The 19,110-nt window shown below is 36.6% G+C and overlaps 1 protein-coding gene across 1 annotated transcript; it reads left to right on the plus strand.

Moving 5' to 3' along the window:
• Positions 1–1,786: 1,786 nt before the first annotated feature.
• On the plus strand, positions 1,787–2,125 carry LOC149839829 (uncharacterized). Its single transcript, XM_090004937.1, has one exon. It carries the CDS (start codon positions 1,787–1,789, stop codon positions 2,123–2,125), a length of 339 nt encoding a protein of 112 aa, XP_089861063.1.
• Positions 2,126–19,110: the final 16,985 nt, after the last annotated feature.

Below are 19,110 nucleotides of genomic sequence, written 5' to 3' on the forward strand. Positions count from 1 at the left end.
TTCAGTAGTTATATTGTTTAATGTTATAGTTCAGTTGTTTGTTTTGAAGTAGTTTGATGGCATATAGACGTTGATTTCAGCATTAGATGTTATTAGATTTCAGCATTATTAGTTATTTGTTTTAGTTAATGTTTTGTTAACTATTTGCTTTCATTAGACATGGATTTCATTAGCCATGATTGTTTAGGTTCACGTTAGTTTTATTTCTTTCATTCAAGTTAATATTAGTCATTGTCAAGTTAGTGTTGAGTTAAATAGTTAGATTAGGAATTTTATTTGTGTGTGACGTCAGTTTGGGATTCATCGTTTTCTCTTATTTAAAGTAAAGTAGTTTATTTCGTAGCAAAACAGATTTAATCAATAGATTAATTAGTTAGATGAAGTTCACGTATTAGTAAATATAGTTTGATTGATTTTATTAGTTAGTTATTCACAATCGTTAGTTGTCGCAATTTTTTTCCGGTAATGAACTGGCCAGTGTTTTGGTTAGTTTTTGTTAATATCAGTCCATTAGTTAGTAGGCATGTTAGCTATAATATTTAATTCATCAATTCCCTGCTTAGTCGATTAGAGTGTCTTTTGTTTAGTCAATTAAAATTCTGGAATTAATTAGTTGTTTGATAGTAAAATAATTCGTTAAAATCTTGATTTTTTTTGTCAATATAGTGCTAGTTAGTTTCATAAATTGTTGTTTGTTAGATAGTTTTGCTATTTCGTCCTCTAGTGTGGTTTGTGTGTTTAGTTTATTTCAATTCTTGTTTGCAGAATTTTTATTGAATTAACTCATAGTTTTTGTGTAGTTTTGTTCGTCTGTGCATCGTTTGTGTTTTTTATTTTTGCAGAGAAGCGTTCGAACGTACGGTGAGCCTCTTTTCGTGCTATTGAAGTGCCCTCTAAGGTCCCCTCAAGCCCTCAAAAGAGCTCTCAAGTCAAAACTCTCCCTCTGATTTATCAAACCAAATATAACGGGAAGAATAAAGGGAAGCAAATTAATTCAAAAGGACAAGAAGACTCGAAGCACTGCAGACTTTTCTCTTTCTTTTTTATTGGGTTTTTATTTATTTTATTTATTTAATTCAATTGGGTCTGTAGTAAAACCATTTATTTATTTGTTTGTTTAAGCCCTCTATAGGGATGGCAGTGAACCGGAGGAAAGCGAAGCCCTGTCCCGCCTTGCCTTGCCTTGTTTGGACCTAGGATTAAGGGCATAAAACGGGGTTGAAGGTTAAAATCCATCCTTGTGCAGGGATGGAGGCAGGGATGGACTTATGCTTTCCCTCGCCCTGCCCCGCCCCATCCTTGTCTCAATCCCCGCCTTGCCCCACCCTGCCCCATCTCCAATCCTTCTAAGGGATGACACTAGATCGAGGGGAAATGGGGCCCTGCCTTGTCCTCGTTTGGACCGAGGATGGAGGCGGGAGTGGAGACCTTGCCCCCCTTCCCGGTCCATTGCCATCCATATCCCTCTACAGGGGCAGCACTCTTAGTTAAATTAATTAATTATTTTTATTTTTGGCAACAAAGCGTAATTAGATTGTGTGATTGAATACAAAGTATTTCTTGTTCCCTTATATCGACCCGGACTCCACCACTCGTGCGAGCCAGTTTTTATTATTTGGTGTCTGGTTTTCACACTTGTTTTCATTAAAAATATTGTTTTAAAATCATTTTCATAAAACTCACACCACCATGTCATCTCCCTGTTAAGTTGGAGCATAGGGCATACTGAGTGATTAAGATGTTCAATTTTGATATGACCCAAGTTGGTGCATAGCGCAAACTGTAGATGAGTGAGCTTGAGGAGTTGCAAAACGAGGCTTACGAGAGTGCCAAGATCTACAAGGCTCAGACTAAGCATTTTCATGATCAATATATTTTGAGGAAACATTTCAAGCTTGGACAGAAGGTCTGGATTTTTAATTCGCGACTCCATCTTTTTCCAGGAAAGTTGAGATCCAGATTAGACGACCCATTCATAGTACAGGAGGTGTTCTCGCACGACGTAGTAGTTATTTGTGATCCTCGTACGAACGAGACCTTCAAGGTCAATGGGCAACCACTGAAGCCTATTTATGATGTCGTGGTTAGTCAAGACATCGAGGTCATTAACCTCGTTGATGAGTGAGGCAGTGCACAACGTTTGTATGATATATTTTTAGGATTAAATTTTTGGTTCTTTTGTAGTTTTCTTAGGATGTGTCTGTTTATTTCAATGCTTGACCTGCGTTTTTTAGTATTTTTATTAGATAGAATTTTTTCTAATTCGTAATTTAGTTAGATTAGGACTTAATATTTTGAATGAGTTTTAGAAAAATATTCCTTTGAAAAAAATGTTTTTTAGAAAGAAACCCTATTTTGAAAATTAAGAAAAATTATCAGACTCTATTTGAAATTTCAAATTTTAACATAGTGATTATAAATAATGGTTTTGAGGGCTGAGAGGACATTTTTTTCAGCAGCCTCAAATCCCTCTTTGCTCCCTCCCTCTCTTCTCTTCCTCCTCCTTTTCGATCCTTGTCGATTTATTCCCCGCTCTTCTTCTTTTATTTTTATCTTCTTTTCGCATCCAACCTGTCATCGACAACCATGCTTTTCGTCGGGGAGGCATGTATTCAGCTGGGAAAGATCATCTTCTCTTCTTCTCCAATCTGTTAGAGGTGATCCATGACAGTTTGCTTCTTTCTCCTCCGTTTTACCATAGTTTTAGTTCTGCATGGCATAAAGCATAGCATTGTATCTTATTTTATTTGATCATTGCATCATATGCATATTTAGTTTAGATCAATTTATATTTAATATCTGAAAAATAAAAATAAAAAAAACATAGATTTCATTTTAATCTAGTTAGCCGTTTTCTTGATTTAGGCATAGAATATTGTTAATATAGGTAGATCGAGAGTTTTAACATAGGTTTTCGTATTTTGTTCTTGATTCTTGATTAGTTTTAGATTAGTTTTTGTTTAGAGTAGTCGGAATCACATTTTTTTATATATATAATTTTTTATCACATAAATATTTCTTTTAGCCGATTTAGCTTTATGCAAAAAAAAATCTGAAATTCTTATGACGTCAAGTAGATCTAATATGTTATGTTTATTTTCAGAGGTGGTTAGTTTAAGCCCATTAAAGTAATCAGAAGTTAGTTACATTAGTTAGGTTAGACTAAAATCATTGTAGCCATTTTTTTTATAGCTTAGATTACTTTCTCATATTGTATTTTGCTGCAGATGATGTCTAGTTAATCAGTTAGTTAGATCCACTTTTATTCCAAAAGTTTAATTTTTAGATCAGATTAATTAGACGGTTGCTATTTACCTAGTGGCGTTTTCAAGTAGGGAAGTTAATCGTTAACCATTTAGAGTATCATCCTTTATTGTATAGCAGATATTGAGATGTCGCTTTAATGTGATTCACGTCAGCGCATGTTAAGTGACCTAGTTATTAGATTTGAATTCTTTAGTACTACTTTGCATAGAAGACAAGATTCAGCCGCTACCCATTTTCTGTATTGCATTACTATTCTTTTGAGCATAGCTAATCTTGATATATACTTTTTGATACAGCCACTTCCATTAGGCGTAGTCTCCATTAGCTTCAACCCACACGTCGAGATTCTGTTAGTGGTTAGGTAGTTCTTTATTATATCTGCAGATTGTTAGAATTAATTTTAAAATACCGTATAACATCTTTATTAGTTGTTTGCAAGTTAGCATGTTAATTAATTTTTAATTCAAGGTAGTCGGTTATAGCTTTTGTGTTTTGTTTTTTTAGCTAGTTTGTTATTAATCTTGTTATTTAGTTTGATAGGTAGTTTCCCTTCTTATTATCAGCTTTTCTTGATTGTTAGTTTACTAATTTTGTTAGTTAGTCATTTTCTTGATTCTTTGTTAGAATAGTTAGCTTAATTAAATTAAATTATTGATTAGTTTGTCAAGTAGTTTAATTCTTGAATTTGGTTATCTTGATTTTCTGAATTTTTCTTTGTGTTAGTTAAATATAACATGGTTTGTTAATTCGTTTGTTAATCAATCTAGTTTAGTAACATGTTAGTTTTAGTTGACATTTGATATTCGGTTAGCAGATTTCCTTGATTTTTCACTTAGTTAATTCATAGCTTGTTAGTAATCAATTTATTGATTAGTTAGTAGTTAGGTTGTTTTGCTATTTTGTCCTTTAGTGTTAGTTGTTAATAATTTGTTCATAGTCAGTTACTTGTCTTTAGTTGTTTCTAGTAGTTTGAATCTTGATTTTCTGAACTTTTTAGTCATTAGCTATTAAATTTCTCGTTTAGTTCTATTCGTACTGCTTTGTTTCGTGTTTTTGTTTTTATAGGAAAACCTTGAAACGTGCAGTAAGCCCCTTTTCATGCCCTCAAAGTACCCTCTGAGGTCCTCTCAAACCCTCAAAAGTGCTCTTAGGGCAAAACTCTCCCTCTGATTTATCAAACCATACAAAAGTGTACAAAGAGAAAAGGATAAAGGGAAGCAAATCAAGTCTCAAGACTTCAAAAGCCTCAAGCACTGAAGACCTTTTCTTTTATTTTTATATTAGGATTTTATTTCTTTTATTTATTCATTTAGCTGGGTTTGTAATAAGGTCGCTTAATTATTGTTTAAAGTCCTCCGCAAATGGTTGCACTCTATTCCTTATTTACTCAATTAATTGATTTTCTTTTTGGCAATAAAGAGTAGTTTAAATTGTATGTTGAATACAAAGTATTTTTTGTTTCCTGAGATCGACCCGGACTCCACCACTCGTGCGAGCCAGCTTTTATATTTTGATGTCTAGCTTTCACTTGATTTTCTTTAAAAATCTTGTTTTAAAAAGTGTTTTCATAAAACTGACATCACTTCTACTACTTTCATCTTATTTCTTCTATTTCTTATGTGCATTCATAGAGTTTCATGCTAGCATGGGGGAGTGCCACTGAAGACAATGTCATTCAAGCATGGGGGAGGGTGTAGTTTGCACACTAAAATCTTTTTTTGTCTTTGTACTTTCACATTGATAAAAACTCATAAAAAATAGGCTTTTAAGGAAGGAGTTTGACCTTATATGAATGTTTTACATAATCTAATATTTTTAGAGAATTTTTAAGCCTCAAAAAAATTTTTTCTGACACTAATCTAGAAAATTATGGTTATTTATTTTAATTTCAAAGAAATTATAGTAGATTCATGTTAGAGTTTATTTTGAATCACAAGTATGAATATGCACGGTTTAAAACTAAGCAAATGAATAACAATGAAAATAAGAGCTCAAAAAACAAAAATGAGCATACATTTAGTCGTTTGATGTCTTCGTATTTCTCAATTGCTGGGATCAGACACAAGTTAAAGTGTTTGATTACCATGTTAAAAAGGATAACGAAGAAAATCACTTCTTTGTCTAAGTTAATATTTGTGGCCTATTTTGTTTGAGCAAGTATAGCCTGAGGGGTGTTTGCACCTGGTGCCCTAAAACTATCTGGTTTGGGAGCCATCGGCCCGAAAGCCCGTTACATGAACTTTATAGAGAGTCTAATAGATGTTGACATTACACATAACAAGAAACAAGTTATACGTAAAACTATAAAATTAGAAGGTTTAGTGACTCGAGCAATTAAGTCTGAGGGATATTTTGTATCTGGCACCCTAGGTCATCTACCCTGGGAGTCACTGACCCAAAGCTCATTACATAGGTCATGAAACTGAAAATTTGATATAGCGCTCAACAAAAAGAAAGAAAAAGTGTAAAAATATTGAAAATCTGAAAAAAAGAAAAAAAAAAGAAAATTAAGAGCAAGAAAGAAAATGTTCACCGCTTAGCAATAAGTGTTGAGAAAATTTTTACAGAAAACATATAAGTGAGGAGAAATAAATAATGACCTGTATATATTTGATTTTTTTAGAATAAAGCATAAATGATTATGATATTTAGAAAAAAAAAGTTTTACTATGTGGTGGCCTGTAAAAGTCTTTAATTATGTTTTGATAATGTAATGACATAAAATATTTGTGAAAATAAAACTCCTTAACTGCCTAATGCTTCTTGAATTTGAATCTTATGCATGCATGACAGAGATGTTTATAGCATCACTGCAAACCCTAACGAGACCTTACTCATCCACTGGGATAACCCAGGAGTTTAAAGGGCTTGTTGTATACGCTAAATGCAACCGTTATTCCTACGAAAGTAAGTTAGGTTTTTGTTCTTTCTAGTTTGTTCTTGTTTTTGTTAGGCAAGTTTGCTCGAGGACTAGCAAACGATAAGCATGGGAAATTTTGATCATGCATATATTTTTGCATTTTATTCATACTATTTTATGCATGATCTGTTAAAAAATTGCATTAAAACCCATTTTTATGGTTATTTTTGAGAAATACATTGAAATCGAAAATATGAGAAAATCACACATTTCATAACTTGCCCTGCGTTTTTTAGTATTTTAGTTAGTTTAGAATTTTTTTAATTCATAGCCTAATTAGATTATGAGTATATTTGCTCATTTAATTTATTTAGAAAAACTTCTTTTGAAAAACACATTTTTGAGAAAGACCTGCTTTGGAATTTCTAAAAAAAAATTGACTTCCATAGAAAATTGTGCTTTAACCTAATATTTAATATAAATAATAGTTTTCAAGCTACAACCCATGTTTTTCCCTTATGAGAAAATGCATGCCTCTTCTTCCTCTTCTCTTCTCTTCTCTTCCTCCTCCTCTTCGTTCCCAACTGGTTCTCCCTCGATCTCTTCCTTTCTCCCTTTAATTTATCTTGCTTCTAATATTTTTCTATCGTTGGTTCTTCTTGCCTTGGTCGACGGAGGTACGTGTAGCTCGAAGAGAAAAACCATTGTCTTCTTCACAACCCTTCCGTCAGAGGTAAATCACACAGTTTGCTTCGTTTCACCGTAGTTTTGTAGTTTTAGTTTTTGCATAGCATACATCATATCATTGTATGTAGTTTTTGTTTATTCATGGCATATTCATCACATCTAGTTTATATTCATCATATTTTTTATCATCTAAAAATATAAAATATATATATATAATAGTTTAGTCTAGTCGATTTTCTTTATTTGTATATAGAATAATAATATTTTATTCAAATCGATAGATTTAGCATAGCATTTTCTGATATTTGAGTGATTTTTAATTCAGATCGTGTTAGATCTAGGTTTAGATCGAGTTTAGCTTTATTTAAAATTGGTTTTTATTATTTTGTTCTACATAGTTTTAATTAATAGAGGTTAGTCAATAAATCGTTTTAGTTTTCTTTTATTCAGCCAACTAGAATAGAGTTAATTTTTGTTTTTGTTGATTAGTTAATGTTAGTTTTAATTCTAGAATTTTTAAATGCAATAGCTAGAGTAGAAAATAGTTGCTTAGTGTTAAACGTTGTTCTTTTAATTAATTATTTAATAGTTAGCCACATTTAGTCAATCAAAAATTTTGTCTTTACTCATTAATTTTTTTTACGTTAGTTTATGTTTTCAAGTTAGTTAGATCAGTATTACATTTAGTTTAAACACATTAGAATGTAAATTAGATCATTTAGTTGTTTTCTAAAATAAATTATCAAAATTTATTTTTTTATCGAATTTGTTCTCTTGATTAATTATCGATTTTCCTTTTCTTTAATAGAATAGTTAATTTCTTTTTAAATAATTGTATTTGTTGTAGTTACCTCTAATTTAATCCCTTAGTTAAACTTAGTCGGTCATTGACTTTAATTTAGCTTAGATTTAATTTTTCGTCTGTATTTACTTGTGTCAAATAGACATTGTTTGATAATTAAATTCTTAGCCGATTTAGTCTTTGCTAGGTATCATTGTCCTCTAAGTAGAATAGTTTATAATATTTTCTTTTAATTGTATTAGCTACAAATTAATTAAGTTATTTTGTTGATTAGATTAGTGTAATTTGATTTATGTTATTAGGTTAATCCAGATTTTGGGGTGGTCTTATTTATTTAATTAAAATATATCATAGCCAATTCTTGCCTTTAGACTTAATTTGCTTAAATTATTTAGTTAGGTAGATTAAATAGTCTAGATTAGATATTATATGATTGTCCAAATTATTTGGTTGCTAATTAGATGAGTAAATTCGTACAACTTTGTTAACTGTTAATTAGTTAATGCTTAGTAATTCTTGACTTCTTGCATAGCCAGTTAGAGCTTTCTTTATTGGTAGTTAGTAGTTCTTGTTATTGTTTGTTAATAATTAGTTAGTTTGTTATTTCATTTTGTCATTTAGTTAGTTAGCTTAGATAGTTTTAATTTATAATGTACGGTTTTCTTGTTTTTAGTTATTAATGTTAGATTAGTTAGTTAAATTATTGATTCTTGTAATTTCGTTGAGTTGTTGATTTTTTGTTAGTTAGTTGGCTTATTTTGTCATTTAGTGTTTAGTTTATTCATCTTAGTTCATAGTTGTTACAAGTTAAGTTAGTTTATTCTTAATAGTTAGATTCTTATTTTTATGATTTTTCTTCAAATTAACTTTGAATTTTTGTTTAGTTTTTCGTTGTTTTGTTCCTGTTTTTGCATTTGTGTTTTGCAGGAAAGTGGTTGATTATGTGATGAACCCTCAAAAGTTTTGGAAGAGCCCTTTGAAGTCTCCAAAAAGTCCTCACAAAAGGCCCTTCAGAGCTGTAAAGAAATAAAAAAAACCAAAAAAGACAATCAAGAAGCTCTGAAGACATTTTCTTTTCTTTTTAGCTTAGGGTTTATAATAAGACACTCATTATTATTTTTATTTGTTTAAGCTCTTTTGTAGAGGGTCGCACCCTTATTTATTTATTTAATTATTTTTTATTTTCAAGACAATAAAAAGTAATTTAGCTTTGGTAGAATACAAAGTATTTTTCTTGCAAGTTAATTTTTAGTATTTGATGTACACTGTTTTTATTGAAAATATTGATTTAAAAATCTATTTCATAAAACTTACCCCGGTGAGTCTACGATGAAGGAATTTAGAATGTCGTTGATCCTCTCGGACATGCAGTTCAACGTCAGCAGCAAGCTCGCAGTCAAGAAAAACCCAACCAATGTTCTTTCACCGGCCAGACCCCACCCTACCAACAAATCGGCTTCCTGACCCTTGCCTTTGTAGGCGGTGGAACGGTTACTGTCGTTCCTCCCTTCTGTGAAGCTCGACAACGACAGTGGGCTCACAACCTGTGAGAACCTGAATAAAGTCCTCCCACCGGCTGAATCTTGCATGCTGGACCCCTCGTGGATGGCAGCAGGGTCTAGCCACCCCTCGCCTATTTGGGAGGTGGGTGGCTTCCCCCTTCACACAAGGTTCAAACACCATGGCCAGGGGAGTTGCCAGCAGTGAATGCCCGACCGGCAACCCTTTGTTGGCGGATCTCGGTCGGCGGTAGGTGCCTAGGCCAGCATGGTGGCCGCCTGACCCACCCTCAAGTCAGGCGATGGGTTGGGCATCAGCCCCCCTTCTCGACGTAGAGTCGAAAGGAGGGTACCCCACCAAGCAGCATCCGTTGGATGAAGGTGGGTGGTGGGAGACGTACCCACCACCGACGGGCTCCCTCCTGCCGTCGATGAGGGTAGCCTTGTCCTCTTTCCAGGCAGGTGGGGAATTCCTCCTCCCTACCCGGTCCACTAAGATGTCCCTCACGTGAGGTCTCCCACCTGAGTACATAATTAGGTTTCCTGAACCGAAATGCTAGAGAAACCTGATTGCAATCCAATTTTTGGTGCCCAATTAGGCCCAGTTTTAATCTTTATGTGTAGAAACTCGGGGCTAGCCCAAACAGACCCCTTATAACTAGGTTTGGGTTTATAGCACATCGACAACAATTGCAGCGAGAGGTCCAGTTCAGGTGCTCCTGGACTTCTTTAGAGCAGATCAAACCCGCCTTAGAATCATTAGATCCATTTGATCCAGATCAGCAAAAGGGTCCAGAGGACTACATATGGTTCTGAAAGAATATTTCAAACTTCCAAGATGCATACCAAAATAGTTTGGGTTACTCTGTTTGTGGACCCACTTCGATGCCCATACTCATTTTGTGGATCCTTATAATCCACATAGTGGAACGCAACTAAAAAATGTGCAGGCAGGTTCAAGGCTTGAAGGCAAGCCTTCTCCAACACAGAGAATGATGCAGAAGCCAAGCAGATGGCCCATCTCTATAAGGATTCATTTAGATCTATTTTCATTTTAGATTTCTATTTTGATTCTTGTGTTTGGATCATTATATCAAATCCATATTTTTAGGATAAATCTTATTTTTTTAGAAGTTTATCTTATTGAGTAATTTATTTTAATTAAAATTAGGTAAAATCTCATCTATTTATAGATGAGGGATCTTTGTAGTTGACAGTGAAGAGTTGAAAGAATCCCAATTAATTTTTAGTTTATTTGATTTATTCTCTGCTTTGAGTTAATTTTCTCTTATTTTTCCCAACTTTGCCTAGACAATCTTGTAGTTGATAGATTTTTTCGTAAATGGAGACCTCTTAGTTTATATTAATTGCTATCGCAGCCAAAGTCTTGGACGTAGTATTAAAGCAAGCCTTCGATTATGAAACAATATTACAAAGTTTTCTAGGTGACTTTATGAAAGCTCAAAAAGCTTCCATCATAACTTCTTTGCGCGAGATGATAAGTGATATGCATAATATGATTCAAGAGTCAGATTAAATCACGAAAACAATCGAAAGAATAACTCAAAGATTATAAAGACTTGCTTCATTTGAGAAAAGGATCATGCGACGATCACATGGGATTTGTAGGAAGATACCCACCCACGAGGGAGAGATGACCATTGGGAACGTCCCACTGTTTCATGTTAATCACCAATCGTCGTCTCGACACTTAGATGGAGAATCCACTGCCACAGGAGGGCACAACATGAACGTGCTCAACAGCAAGATGACTACGGAGAAATTTGGGATATCGTTGATCCTCTCGACCGTGCAGTTCAACGTTAGTGGTGGGCTCTCAGGCAAGGAAAACCCAGCCATCGTTCCTTCACCGGCCAGACTCCACCCCTCCAGCAAAGGGGCCGTCTGACCTCTGCCTTTGTAGGCGATGGAACGGTTGTTGTCATTCCTCTCTTCTATAGAGTTCAACCCGAAGAGAGTCTTTGTGTCGGCTGAATCTTGTAGGTTGGACTGCTCGTGGATGGCAGTAGGGTCTACCCACCCCTTTCCTATTTGGGAAGTGGGTGGCTTCCCCCCCTTCACATAAGGTTCAACGCGATGGCCAGGGGTGTCGCCACCAGTGACCCTCTACCGGCGGGAGGTGCCCAAGCCAGCATGGTGGCCGCTTGACCCACCCTCAAGTCAGGTGATGGGTTGAGCGTTTGCCCCCACTCTCATCGTGGAGTCTGAGGGAGGGTACCCCATCAGGCGACATCCATCGAACGAAGGTGGGAGGCGGGACCCCTACCCACCGCCGAGTTTGGCCCAGATAGACTCCTTATAACTGGGTTTGAGTTTACAGCGCATCGACATCAGGTGCAGCGAGAGGTCCAGTTCAAGTGCTCCTAGCTAGACTTCTTCAGAGAGGATCAAACCCACCTTACAATCATTAGATCTATTTGATCCAGATCAACAAAAGGATCCAAAAGACTATAAACGGTTCAAAGAAGAATATTTCAGGCTTCCAGGTGCTTACTAGAACATTTTGGGTTACTTAGTTTGTAGACCCACTTCGATGCCCAATCTCATTTTGTGGATCCTTAATCTACAAAGTGGAACACAACTAGAAAAGTTGCATGCGGGTTCAAGGCTTGAGGGCAAGCCTTCTTTAACCTGAAGAGAATAATGCAGGAGTGAAGCAGGATCACCGGATCCATGCATGAGGATTTATTTTCATTTTAGATTTCTATTCCGATTCATGTGTTTTGATCATTATATCATATCCATATTTTTAGGATAAATCTTATTTTTTTTACAAGTTTATCATGTTGGGTAATTTGTTTTAATTAGATAGGTAAAATCTCATATATTTATAGATAAGAAATCTTTGTAGTTGCAGTGGAGAGTTGAAACTGATATGAGAATCTCAGTTAATTTTTAGTTTATTTGATTTATTTTCTACTTTGCATTAATTTTTTTGTTGTATCTAATTATTTTTCATATTTCTCAGCTTAGCCTAGATTTTTATAATTGATAGATTTTCTCATAAATCAAGCTCTCTTGGTTTATATCAATTACCCGTCTATCATTGCTCGAACCTTTTGCTCTCTACTGTCTAATACATGTGCTCTAGCTGCTGTTCATCACCATTGATCATAGATCGCATTCAAGGACCCCAATCGGGGGCACATGTATTACTTTATCCACTTGAACTCTCCATACCTAAATGCACGTTTGCCACTTCAACTGCTTGTCTAAAAAAAGTGAGATAATATAGGATATCAATCAAAATATGCCATCTTATCCCAAGCTTCTAGATAAATGTGTGCGACCAAACACCACATAGTACTTTTATGTCGTTTCCTTTGATTGAAGCCTTTTATGGCAAAGATAGATGAACCGGAATCTAACATAAGATAGGGACCTACTTGGTGTCAGACCCACATGAGATCTAACCTCTTTTGAACACGCACTCACACACACAATCAAGTCAATGTAGCAATACAAAAAAGCCAAATTCACTTATCTCCTTGGGGTGGTGGATCTTGGAGGGCTCATCAATCAAGGTACAATGACTTTTTGCCAAGCTACTTTGTTTGTGTGCACCAAATATCTTCGAGTGAGCATTTTGTTCAATGATGACATTGATATCTTAGGCTAGTGAGCAAACCAATCATGTCGCCAACCGTTGGATAATTGAGCATCACAATGTGCACGCCAGGCGAGATTTTGTCCCTGCCAATCATGAACCTAGGTCCAACAAGTCCCAGTCTAGAGAGAGAGAGTCTAACATTCTAACTTTTGCTAGTAGGCATTGGTGGTTCATGTAGGCATTAGTGTTGCTAGCCTGTAGCTTGATTGGTGCATTGAGGATACAAAGGTTTGGATTGGTCAGGGGACCCGAGACAAGGCACATTGGGTCAAGGTTGTGGATCCAAAAGAATTCTCCCCAATCAACCAATGTTGTAAGAATCGTATCGGCTATCGAATCAGTTTCAGGTGAATGGGCCGATACCAATTCTCAACTGAACCGAGTTGAATCAGCCTTCAATTGACTAACTTTTAACCTGCAGATGACACGTTTTATAAAAATATTAAAATGATATCAAAATATTCAAAATTTTATTTTTTTATAATTTTTCTGCTTTATTTGAAAAAAATCCAAATCGGGTCAGTTGCTAATCGATTTTTTCGGATAGGATATGAATCGTCCGATTGTCAAACGATACTGACGACACTTCAATCAGCTACAAGATAATGTTTTGGAGCAGGGTATTTGTCCTATTGGAGGAAGAGAATGGGGGAACATATGAAAGCATTGGGTCAAAAATCCTATTATGAGGCTATGAGCAAGTTGGGAAAAATGCAAAAATTGGGCACCCACCTACCTTATTTTCCTTGGTGATACTCATTCCTCCAGTAAATGGAGGCAAAATGGGTCTAGAAATGGAGTTGGTGTTGATTGGGTACAGTGGTGTGCAAGGTGTGAACTGAACCTTCAATGCAGAACCTCATAGGGCTTCCCCAAAGCCAATCATATGTAAAAGTATCATTGGATCAGGCCCTGCCATCCCCACTTACCCTTTTGGGGACAATTGAACATAGATGGACTTTTTGTCTATGATATTAAACTTCTAATGTCTTGATCCATTACTAGATGGGCCTGTCAATGTAGGCCTGAATGGCTTGTAAAAGTGGTAACCAAGTCTGACACTTGCAGGCTGCCTTGGCTCGCCTGACTGGGTTGGCCCCTTCTTGAATCCATCCAAAATGCCTGTGGGGCTGTCACAGAGAGACGAGTATGATACGACACTAAGTTGAAAACTTTTTTAATGTACCCCTTGTGTCTGTGGAGCTATGTCAAAGAGACCGGTATGATCGGACACTTTTTTAGGGTACGTTTGGTTCGATCACATGAGATCCACTTCCTCATAGCAACCAAACATAAAACCCTCGCAAGAAAGTGAATCTCATTTGCCTATGCAAACCGGAGTTGATTTAGAAAGTGAATCTCATTTGTGTAAGAACTCAATCTCATGAAATTTAGAAAGTGAATCTCATTTGCACAGCACCCCCACAAGCAACCAACAATAAACCTTGTATACTATTCTCAATGAAAAATGCATTACAATGTTGTCCGTTTGACATGTTAAAAGACTTGACATTGCATGCAGCCACCTGCCTGACAACCATCGATCTTAACATTTCTCAAGATTGGGTGCACCGTCCATCTCGAAAAATGTTGAGATGGGTGATCAGCAGCAGTGGAGACGCATGCTAAGCATGCAGCCTGCTGCATAAAAAATGGCCTCGTGTTAAAAGCATGTGTTGATCAAACTCAGTACTGTTACATTTTTTCACTTTTGTGCTGTATTACCAATGAGCCATGTTTGGCGATGTCCTATATGGCCATGAGTCTTCTTCATAAGGGAGCCCAGTTATAGATAGTTTGGATCCGAGTTTCGACTTGCCTAAGCTGGGTTACAAAAAAATAACCTATGATTAGCACTGACCCGATCACTATTTGCTGCTGTGAAGCATTACATGTTTCGGCTTGACCGAGCCGAGCAGACCCATGACCAAGTTCAACTCTGAGCCATGTGATCTAGTTGGCTCATACTTGAGCCAGCCAAGAGAGTCCCAATCAACAGTTGTCCTTCGTCTTAATGCTGCTAATGCTCATGTTTCCTAAACTTCAAATGGATCGCATCTCATTTCTCAATGACACTATTGTATCATATTGTTGCAAGACTACTACATTCTGGTCGCTTTTTTTTTAGAAAAAAAGAAATGATTTTATTCTGGATATATAGTCGAAGGTAAAAATAAAATCACCCTCCCCCCTCTCCTCCTCCCCATCACCAACTGCACAATGGCTGGCTTTTGGTTTGTAAAACCCTTGAGGTCCTTGTGGTTGGTAGTAGCTGTCAGCCGTCGTCTCTTTGTGATGGGACGTTACAAGTTCAAATCTCAGTGCTAAGTTGAATAATAACTGGTGGGGGCTGCCTAACCCCAGCTTGCTTTTCATAAAAAAAAAAAAAACTTGAGGTCTCCCGTCCTCCCTGCCACCTGTGGATTTCAAACTCATGAAGGAAGGCTACATTGATAATTATCACGAACTACCACCAAGGTGGTATCCCATGTGGTAAGCAGGGTCCTGTGTCAAGCTCAAAACCCAAGATCGAATCCCTCTGCTACATGGAGCGGCTGTTGTTGTGAAAGGGGTCTGCTTAGCCCCAGCTTGCCTTTAAAAAAAAAAATAAAGATAATTACCACAAACTACCACACAAAAAAATTACTGTTCAAATTTTGAAAACAAATACCAGGAATAGGTTTTCTCTTTATAGTTTATAAGCACCAGCATATACTGTTTTGAGAGCAGTGCAAGATATCATCCTTATCATTATTGTTTTTTCAATTAAATGGCTTTTATTGTGTACTACTGAAGTTAAAACTCATTTATGTAGCTTTCTGTTTGCTAGCCAATTTGAACACACACACACAGAGAGAGAGAGAGAGAGAGAGCAAATTTTGTAGATTATCCAAGCAAATAATTCAAATCTCAGGGAATTCAGAAACAGAAATGTTTCTAACATTTGGACCATGGAATAATTATTCAAACATGAAATAGTGTATATCATCAAGCAGTCTTCTTTGGTCATGGTTATGGGTCAGGGTAACTATACCACAGTCATATATCTCGTCATTGGGATTTTCCCTTTAAATGAAATTCCTTGTGATAATTTTAAAAAAATTGTTTTTTTTTTTTGAAAGGGTCCCGGAAAAAAGTCGGTTTGTTTAAACTTGAATATATACAAGTGAATATGCAAAATATTAAAAATATAAACAATATAAACAACGCATTAATAACATCAGGATAGAAACATGATATTTTCAAAATAAGTTTTTGTTTATAATTACATAGAGAAACCACCCCCAATTTCAGAGACGTAACCACGATGGCTTTGCCTGCCCTACTTATGATCACTGTCCTGACAGCGTAAAACTTTGTAGCTTATCCCTTGCCCCCCAAAGAGTCGCCACGCTTTGGCTTGTGAAAGGGTGATGATGCCCATAGGATTTCAACCTAGACCACCTCCTGGCCTAGGTACCATCCCACTACCCCAAACCCCTTTGAGGCTTTCAAAATAAGTCATATTTTGAAAATATTATATGTTTTTAGGGTTGTATTGGTTTTTGAAAATCTCACAATAAAAATAACGTGAATATAGAAAATCCCTTCATATTTGTGAAATTTTCAAAAAATATCATGTTATAATACTAAGGATGTCAACAGGACGTCCCACCTGAATCCGATTGAATCAGACTCGGTAATGCCTAGATCTGACCTGAGTCTAGGGGTGGCAGTAGATCGAAACGAGGGCAGGGTCCCGTTTTCCTGGTCCTTCCACCACTACTGCTTTTCGCAGTTAGAAGGAGAGGAGAGAAATGGGAATTCGCGTGGCTCATTAGGAAAGAGAGATGAAAGATTGAGAGAAAGAGTTTTATGTTAGGATTAGGAATATATATATATATATATGTGTGTGTGTGCGCGCGCACCCGTGTGATTTTTATAATATGTATAAGGGTATAATAATAATTTCTTTAACTGAGATTGCTGGCGGGGCGAGGGCAAGAGTAAGTCCATCCTCGGTCCATTCTCCATTAAGCCCTCCATCCCCAATCAAAACGAGGTGAGGCAAGGTGGGGCTTCTTTATCGGCCTGAATCGGCTGATACGTATTGTAACATCAAAAAATCGATATGCTATTTTGAAATAAATGTAAAATTTTCTTAAAAATAAATTCTATATGTTATTTTAATGGCTTTGACACATGTCATGTTTTGATTGACATGTAACACTTTTTAATTATTTTTTATCCTATTCAAAACGATTCACTTGAGAATCGGTATCCATCGATTCACTTGAATTGTTAGCCAAATGATACAGGTGATCCATCACCACCATCACAAGGTTGTTTTGGCCCTTTTGGGTGGTATCATAGCCTCACCCACCAACCAACGCACGTCACCTTGTGTTGGGACTTTGCAGGTTCAAAACCCAATGGCATAGTTGTATAATTGATAGGAGTCTGCCTAGCTTGCCTTTTAAAAAAATAACTAGGGGTGTCAACCGTTGGAGTGTACCCTGACCCGACCCATGATAAATAAGAAGACTCGATTAAGTCCCGGGTCCAGACCCGAAGGTCCTATTAATAAATGAAGCCAGGTATAGTTTATAAAATTTTATGCCAGACTCGGGCCCAACCCAGGTTTCGATTAAAACCCACAATTTTTCAATATAAAAATAATAAAAAACATTATTTTATCAAGTATAGCTGGAGTTTGGTTCATGTAGTTTTTATCGGGTCCGAGTGTAGTTTCTCTCATGGCAGGTCCAATTAGACTCATGTCTGGACCCGATATCATACTTACAAATGGAGGCCAAGTTTGGTTCCACCTGAGTCATTGACACCCCTAAAACTAACCTCACCCACAAGTCACTTGGGGGTAAGCCACAAAAGCTGCCATGTCACAGCATTTCTAGACGCGTATTCCCCCTCTTCCCTTACTACCTTTCAACAAAATTGTCCAAACCGCGTGAAATTTTGAGAGAGAGAGAGAGAGACTTATGGAATTTTGAAAGCAGGAAGGGGGAAAGTGACAACACCACCCTCCTCTGTTTCAGCCTTAATTGTTCCACCTCACGTTTTTTGAGGGTCATTTAAGACGCGTAACGTTTTGATACTTCAGCAAGTGGGAGGTTGAGTGCGACCCGTCTCATGGTACCCACATCCATAACCAACAAACATCCTTTTGGTTACTTCTTTCCTTTGCTAAAATTAGCCCATGTAGTAAACAGTTGCCCTAGGGTTAGGGTTAGGGTTTGGGCCAAGGAAGTCAAGTAGGGTTGTGGCAAATATTGATACTCACCAATATGCCACAAAGAACCTAATTCCAAGAAAATTACCCAATTGGTGAAAATTGAAAAAGTATGGCCCACTAGTCATGGTGGACTACATCCTTATCTAAAAGATAAAACCAAAGGATCTGGTTTGGGTACTGTTTGGGGAGTTTGACTTTTGGGTCGCGAAGTTGGGGATTTGAGTCACTAAAAATGTGTAAAGTCTAAAACTAAACATCTATCGCCTAATGGCCAAGCCTAGCGGGGTTCACTTTTTTTTTAAAGGCAAGCAGGGGTTTATGCAGACCCCTACTAGTTATACAAAGATACCATTGGGATTTGAACTTGCAACATCCCAACCCAAGGTGACTTGCACTAGCTGCTCCTACCAGAGAAGCGAGCCCCCGTTGGTATCTAGCGGGGTTCACTTCCTCAAATGAAACCCAAATACTTTTTTATTACTTAAGCTGGAAGCAAGCTTTCGAAAACCCCTCGCTTTGAGAAACTCACTTCTGAAATATAAAAAACTAGATTCTTTTTAGTAGGAAGTTTGCTTCCTCTTCATTTCCCAAATTGATTTCCTTTAGTTTCCTTAACTTTTTTCTCCTCTTCTTGTTGCTTATCACTTGCTTCCCCCTCACTTCTTATGTTTGTGAAAGCGATGGAAAACTTTGGGAAACCCACTTTAGAAATATGAAAAACTTGATTTTTTTTAGGGGGGGAAGCTTGCTTCCTTTTCATTTTCTAAATCCATTCTCTTTGGTTTTCCTTAATGTTTCTCTCTGGCTTTTTGTTGCTTCTCACTTGCTTCCCCCTCACTTCTTATGTTTTTCATATTAAACACACCCAGCCAATACTTAGTCTTGTTTAAGTCTGGTGGTATGAGCTGTCAGTATACGTCTCCTTGTGGTGGGACGTTGAAGGTTCAAATCCCAGTGGTACGTTGAATAATAACTGGTGAGGGTCTAACTAACCCCAGCTTGCCTTTCAAAAAAAAAAAAAGTCCATTGAACCATTGAGTTAGGCCCAACTCACTTGGAGCTTTCTAGAATGCACACTATCATCCCTTGCCATTATTGAAGTCTATAGCTCTACAACACCAGACATGTTCC

This window comes from Nuphar pumila, chromosome 4 (genome assembly GCF_984573655.1).
Source record: "Nuphar pumila chromosome 4, dmNupPumi1.hap1.1, whole genome shotgun sequence".
NCBI classification, from domain to species: domain Eukaryota; kingdom Viridiplantae; phylum Streptophyta; class Magnoliopsida; order Nymphaeales; family Nymphaeaceae; genus Nuphar; species Nuphar pumila.

Coding starts and splice junctions, on each gene's coding strand:
- LOC149839829 (XM_090004937.1), top strand. CDS start 1,787: ATGAGTGAGCTTGAGGAGTTGCAAAACGAGGCTTACGAGAGTGCCAAG.